The 7,382-nt window shown below is 39.8% G+C and overlaps 1 protein-coding gene across 1 annotated transcript; it reads left to right on the top strand.

The window, feature by feature from the left end:
• Positions 1-2,084: 2,084 nt before the first annotated feature.
• LOC149594064 (uncharacterized) lies at positions 2,085-6,292 on the top strand. Its single transcript, XM_089861606.1, has 5 exons — positions 2,085-2,264; positions 2,388-4,606; positions 4,658-4,934; positions 4,995-5,476; positions 5,530-6,292. Exons 1-5 carry the CDS (start codon positions 2,085-2,087, stop codon positions 6,290-6,292), a joined length of 3,921 nt encoding a protein of 1,306 aa, XP_089717732.1.
• The last annotated feature ends 1,090 nt before the right edge of the window (positions 6,293-7,382 follow it).

Below are 7,382 nucleotides of genomic sequence, written 5' to 3'. Positions count from 1 at the left end.
CTTCCCCCTTCCTGTGAGCTGGGTGGTTCATCCACCTCTGTCATCATGTTGGCTCCCTGTGAACAAAAATATTTTAACATTATCTCTTGACGTGTGTCCCTTTCACGTTAGGTATTACACATTGACCGTAGTTATATCTTACACCCCGTATTTAGACGCCTTTATTAATTTCATAGAAAACACCTTATGCCCGGTAAATTATGAATAAAAAGCGTCCTTAAATTATATGACGTTATATACCCAATCAATTTCTTAAATCTTCTCCAATGAGCTTTACGGGGCACAAGGCCCATGAAATTACTTTGGTCAGACAACTAGTACTTACGAATTTCTTCGTCGCCTCTTCGAGGTAATTTAAAGTATCTTGAAACTGGGCTCCAAAAAGGTATTCTTGATCGGTCCAATTCTCAAATAGACTTTAGCGCGATTATGGTTTTTTCCAAAAAACGTGGCCTTATTTTTTCAATTGCATTTTTTCTTCTCAAATTTTGCAATTGAATGACTAGTTTTAGAAGTTCTTGTTCTTCTTCAGCCTTTTTTTCGAAGCTTGCGAACGCCTACGTTAAGAAAATAGAATTATAAGTGGGTTGGGCTTAGAGATGTGAGTCGGTAATTTACCGTCCGTAAATTACCGGTAATTTACCAAAAACCTCGTAAATTACCGATTTATATCTTACCGTAATTTTAAAACGGTAATTTACTGTTAAATTACGTTAATTAACGCGGTATTAAGCCTGTGAAAGTATATATTACGGTAATTTTTGTTATTCCGAAATTTTATTCGGTAATTTACCGGGAAAATACCATATTTAAAATTTACGGTAACTTCACATCTCTAGTTGGGCTTCTTTCATAATACGATATTCGTTATTAACAGTTTTTCGAATAAATATCATTTCTTGGAGGTTAATTATACGATAATTAATTACATTTAGTCGCGGAAACTATTTTAATAAATATTTTCACGACCATAAAAACCTGACCAGTTCCTTCTTTGTAGCCACCAATTACCATAAACTATCTAAATATATAACATAACCCAACCTAACCAAACCTTTAATATGAAGGGTAAAATATAGAAAAACATGGAAAATATATAATTTTATTAATTTCCGCACCTTAATTTTAACAAATTTACCTTGAATAAATGATATTTATTGAAAAAACTGTTGAATGCGCAAGCTAAAGTAAAGTTTAACCTTAACGTACCTCATTTTTTAATACTTTTATGCTTCTAATGCCGATTTCTTCGGCTTTAAACAAAGCCCGCTCCGTAATTAACCCTTCCGGGCTAAAACACTGCGACGAGATTGTCAATTTTTAACGCGTACATTTTCTTACAGTTGTTGTTGTCGTGTCCAAAGCTAAACCATTTGTGACGGCATCGCGCGAATCCCTCCAAATTTGTAGTAAACGACAAAAAACCAAAGAGAATATAGGGGAGGAGTGGAAAGAGGGGAAAATCTTGTTGCTCTTTTCTACCGCGCATCTTCAATGCGCAGTACCGAGGCATTTCCGTTTGAGACATTTAACGGTATCGTAGGTGTGTAAAAAATGGATGATCAAGATTTATTATCTGTAGGCAAAAATAGGTCAAGCGGTAAAAAACTATCTATGTAAATTTGATAACCGAGTTGTAATCTAATGACTAAAAAGATAAGAACGGCAGTTGTTTTAAATTGAGTTTCATAATGGACGCGTAATTTTAGCTCCTGTAAATAGAAATACAATAAACTATCGTAGTTGATTTTAAATTCGTTGTGTGGTTTTCTCAAAATATTAAATGGTGCCGAAACCCGGGAGAATATAGAAGATTATCAGAAGGCTAGTCGCGATTGAATCACTGTCTAGTATACGGATTAGAAACCTCGAGAAACCTTACGGAACACGACGCGTTTAAGATGGCCGAATCAGCTGATAGAATTTTGGAACAAGCTAAAAAGAAACGAGTGGTGCAACGATGAATGGTAACCAAATTAGTCAACAAGATAAACAAGCTTTTCGACGAAGAAGAAGAAATTTCCTCAGATACTTTGGACAACTTAATGGAACAAATTGAGACTAAATATTCATTACTGTAGGTCATGAATAATGAAATCGAAAATACCCTTTTCGATGATGAAGAACTCGAAAGCGATATGTGCGAATCAGAAGGATACGAGGAGAAAATCATCAACTGCAAGGCGAGAATTAAGCGAGCGATGAGGCCCAGTATCGATATTCAAGTTAATCGAAGAATGAAGAGCACGGCGAGCGAAGAAACCGTATTGGGAAGCGAAAGTCAAAGGTTACACCAACCGACAATGACGACAAGACTACCGAAATTAGAATTGAAGAAATTTTATGGAGAACATAGTAAATGGGTGGATTTTTGGCCTCAATATTAGGTTGCTGTACACAAGAACGAAACCCTACGACCGGTGGACAAGTTTGTGTACTTGAAGTCCTATCTCGGAGGTACGGCACTCAGCTCCATCACTGGTCTAACCTTAAGCGACGGAAACTATGAAGAAGCAATCAGGAATCTTACCAACCGGTTTGGGCAGAAGGTCAATCTGAGGAACATTCACACCAATCGACTCTTGGATATAGTACCTGTTAAAAGATCAAGCGATATTGCATCCTTAAGACGTCTTTATGACCAATGTGAAATTGAAGTTAGAAGCCTCATCAGTCTTGGAGAAGCTGAAGGAAAATCTGGAGGCGTGATAGGATCTATCATCTTGAAGTTGGTCCCACCGGACATCTCCTTGGAGTACTGTAGAAGAAAACAACCAGAAGCCGAAGACGACGTTTCTCAGATCCTTGAATTCATCCGTCATGAAGTTGAAAGTCGAGAAAGGTGCCTGTCCTACATTCAGGAGTATGAAGATTCACGAAAGCACGCTAAACCATCTGAACACAAACTTTTTAAGTCTATCTACAAGACACCTTCAAATCAATCAGCTGCTGCCTTGAACACAGCCTCACATCCAGTTGAAGTATGCTTATTTTGTGACAACGAAAATCATAAATCAGAAAACTGCAGCAAAGTTGAAGAAGTAGAACACAGGAAAGCTCTCCTCAAGAAAAAGGGACGTTGTTTTATCTGCGTCAATGGACGGCACTTAGCACGCGAATGTCGCGTGAAAACGACTTGTACGAAATGCCTAAGAAGACACCACATCTCTGTTTGTAGTGAATATCGCAAACCGGAAGAAAGAACGAAGGGAGCCACAGTTGTCTCAGCGACCACACTGATGGGAAAGAATACCATCCTGCTTCAAACAGCGATAGCCAAAATCACTTATGGAAAAAAGGAAAAATTAGTCCGAATTCTTCTCGACGGTGGTAGCCAGCGGACATTTATTAAACGAAAGACCTCTCAAGAGCTTGGTCTTCCAGTCGTTGCTGAAGAATTGTTACACATCCATTCATTTGGCGGAGGAGACCCGGAACCAGTGAGATGCCGAAGAGTCAAAAATTCTCTCACTAGTCTTTACAACAACAAAACAATCGATATCGAAGCAGTCGAATCTCCAGAAATCACATCAGCATTAGTAGAAGTCCCTGGACATGCAATAAGGAAGATAATAGGATCAAAAGGCTTTCAATTAGCCGACCAAGTACCAAAGAACCGAACCTGTGGTGATGAATTAATAATCATAATAGGAGCCGATTATTACTGGAAAATAATGAGCGGCAACATCGAACGACTTAACGAAAATTTGGTTGCAATCGAAAGCAAATTCGGGTGGCTGGTCCACGGTCCTTCGTCGGTCCTAGGTATGCAAATTGTCTGTCAATCATCAACAGTACTAGTTTCGAAGATCATAGCAAACGAAGATGACATCTCAAAAATTCTACGAGCACACTGGGAGTTAGAATCCATAGGAATCACAGAGACTGGAGCTCAGCCAACAATCCTTGACGAAGAAACAGTGGGTAAACTGGAAAAGGGGATCAGATTCGTCAATGGAAAATACGAGGCTCCTTTATTGTGGAAGGATCACCATGAAGAGCTCTCAAGTAATTATGTCGGCGCGAAAAGGAGACTCCTCAGCCTAACCAGAAGATTTAAAAGAGATCCGTTACTCTTGTTCAAGTACCAAACCATCATCGACGACTATCTTCAGAAGGGAATGATTGAACTAGTCCGCCCTGAAACTCCTCCATTAAATAACACAAGGCTATTCTATTTACCGCATCAACCAGTGATCAAAGAAGAGCGTTCAACGACAAAGGTTCGAATCGTGTTCGATGGCTCCTCACATGAGCCTGGAAGCTCATCCTTGAATGATTGCCTTTTATCTGGACCAAATATGAACACAGATTTATTGGACGTCCTGACAAGATTCCGAATTTACAAGGTTGCCTTCATAGCTGACGTCGAACAAGCGTTTCTTCAAGTTTCGCTTAAAAAGGAAGACCAAGATTCGGTCCGGTTTTTGTGGTCACGTAATCCGCTTGCATCGGAGAAGGACATCCAGATAGAAACCTACCGATTTACAAGAATCCCCTTCGGTACGACTTCAAGTCCATTTCTCTTGGCTGGAGTTATCAGATTTCATTTGCGCAAGTACAAGGGACAATACGAAGATACCTGCCAAAAAATAAATGAAGACTTGTAAGTGGACGACTTTATCTCAGGCGCACATAATGACGATGACGCTATTAGACATTCCAAGGAAGCGAAGACTATCTTTAAGGACGCTAGTATGTCTTTACGGAAATGGTATACCAACTCTGTAAAACTTGAGGTAAACTGGAAAGGACAAGGCTGGCAAGAAATCACCACGGAAAAGGTTACCTTTTCGTCGCCTTGCACTCTGAAGGTGTTGGGGCTATCGTGGGATAAATCCCAGGACATATTCATATTCAACGTGGAAGGAATTATAAACTACTTATCGTCCCTTCGGAATACTATACGATGCGTTCTTAGTGCTGCAGCAAGAGTATTTGAACACTTGGTTTCATAACGCCATTCACAATTACCGTCAAGATACTGTTTCAAGCAATATGGGAGAAAGAGTGTTCATGGGGATGAACCACTACCAGAGGATCTAACACAATCATGGAAGTCCTGGTGTAGAGAATTGCCCAAGTTAAACGAATTGAAGATTCCCAGACACTACTTACCACCCGAAACAAACTATCGTGAAGCCTCTTTACAACTGCACTGTTTCACCGACGCTAGTCAGCGAACTTACGGTGCCTGTCTTTACCTTCGATGCACTTCCAATGATGGACACTCTTATGTCAGTCTTGTGGGCTCCAAGTCAAGAGTTGCACCCCTCAAAGTTCTCACTATACCGAGATTGGAACTGATGGGCGCTCTAATTGGATCGAGACTAATGAACCGCTTGAAGATTAATTTCAAGGACAAAGAACCGGATCTATATTTTTGGAGTGATTCTGTAATAACAATTCACTGGATCAAGGGAGAATCAAGTCGTTGGAAGCAGTTTGTCTCCAACAGAGTCAACGAAATACTAAGGTTTAGTGAAAAGCACTTTTGGAATCATTGCCCTGGGAGCGAAAATCCTGCAGATTGTCTAAGCCGAGGACAGAATGCCAAATCAACTCTGGTAGAGCGCCCCCTTGGCTCAGTTTGACTGAAGATCACTGGCCTAAGAACCAACTACCAGTAGACGAGAAAGAAGTCATCCAGGAACTGCGAGCGAACCACTTAACCATTTCTCAACATGTTTGCAACGTCGAGAATATTGAACCTATTCTAAATCTCAACGATTCAAGTTCTTTGAGAAAAATAATAAGAGTGACAGCATGGATTTTTCGATGCCTCAAGAACCTCAGAAAGCTCAAGGAACATAGAAATTTGGACGTTATGACCACGGAAGAACTTAAGCGAGCCGAAAATTATTGGATCCAACAGACTCAACGTGAAATCTTCCCAGAAGTCATAAGATCTTTGAAACTCAAGGAACCCTTGTCAAAAAACTCGACGTTAATCAAGTACAATCCAGTCCTGGACGAAGAAGGAATAATTCGAATCGGTGGTCGATTACAGCACTCTGAACTGTCATTTCACGAGAAACATCCCATTATCTTGCCGGCAGGACATCGATTCTCCGAACTACAAATTGACTTGGCCCATGAGAAAGTTATGCATTCAGGAATAACGTCAACCTTAACTCAAGTCAGAGAGAGATTTTGGATTTTAAAGAGTAGACAACAAATCAAGAATCGTATCAATAAATGTCTTATTTGTAAAAGATTACGAGTAAAACCTGTCATCGAGGACACAGCTCCACTGCCATCGGACAGAGTTAATCAGGCGAAACCCTTCTAAGTGACGGGTCTCGACATCGAGGGATCAATCTATACTAAAGATCAGAATGAAAGAAGAAAATCCTATATAGCCCTCTTCACTTGTGGTGTAACACGGGCACTTCACTTGGAGTTGGTTTCGGATATGTCGGCCAAGTCATTTCTTCAATCATTTCGACGATTTATCTCCAGACGTGGCCTAGTCAAGGTTGTTTATAGTGACAACGCAAAATCCTTTCAAGGAGCGGATCGGGAATTGAAATTACTTTGGAAGAGAATTTCTGTTGACGAAGTGAAGGATTTCTTTGGTCATCAGGCAGTGGTGGTAATTTTCAGAAGAATCTTCCTTAGAAGGGCGCTATCACGCCTTCTAACCCTTCTTTTCCGTAGGGCAACGCCATAGAAGCTGAAGGGTGCCTTCTTTGAAAAGAAGATTGGGTAAAAGAAGGCACAACTTCCTTCCTACTACCCTACCTTCATTCCCCAGACCGAAAAATGCATGGAATGGAGCTTTAACTTTCGCGAGCCTCCCTTCTAAGATTCGGAAGGTACTCCCTCGAGAAGGGAGGTGAGCCTTCTTTTTTGGGAAGAAATGTCTCTTCAGAATTAAAGAAGGCAACTGGCTGGAGAAGGATGTTTACCTTCCTTTTTGGGAAGGGACAGTGGCAAAGAAGGGAAGTTTTGGGGGATGGATTTTAAAATGAAGCATAAAATTACGGACAATTTCAATATTAAGCATAAAATTATGGATTTTGAAATGAAGCATAAAATTACGGAAAATTTCAATACTAAGCATAAAATTATGGATTTTAATATGAAGTGTAAAATTACGGACAATTTCAATACTAAGCATAAAATTGCGGATTTAAGTATTAAGGTTAAAATAACAAATTTAATATTAAGCATCAACTTATTAATCTGTGACGATCAAATAAAAGCAGCGATTCCAAAACAGATTCTGATAAGAAACTCGACGAAGGTAAACAAAAACTCGCTTTTTAATTCAATTTATTTATTGATGCTAGCTCCGCCGCGGACCGTGAATATTTTCACCCAGCAAGTCTTTTGTGGCGCCCTTTAATCATAGTAATTTTGCACGGCTGACAGGTATT

Source organism: Phalangium opilio, unplaced genomic scaffold (genome assembly GCF_054372755.1).
Source record: "Phalangium opilio isolate 3A_F unplaced genomic scaffold, DU_Popi_V2 ptg000391l_1, whole genome shotgun sequence".
NCBI classification, from domain to species: domain Eukaryota; kingdom Metazoa; phylum Arthropoda; class Arachnida; order Opiliones; family Phalangiidae; genus Phalangium; species Phalangium opilio.
The sequence above is the reverse complement of the archived record's forward strand: the minus strand, read 5'-3'. Positions and strand labels throughout refer to the sequence as shown.

Bases quoted from the DNA above. Each gene is read 5' to 3' on its own strand.
- LOC149594064 (XM_089861606.1), top strand. From the start codon at position 2,085: ATGAATAATGAAATCGAAAATACCCTTTTCGATGATGAAGAACTCGAA. The intron at 2,265-2,387 runs GTATTGGGAAGC...CCTCAATATTAG, and splicing joins GCACGGCGAGCGAAGAAACC to GTTGCTGTACACAAGAACGA. The intron at 4,935-4,994 runs GTATTTGAACAC...TACTGTTTCAAG, and splicing joins TTCTTAGTGCTGCAGCAAGA to CAATATGGGAGAAAGAGTGT.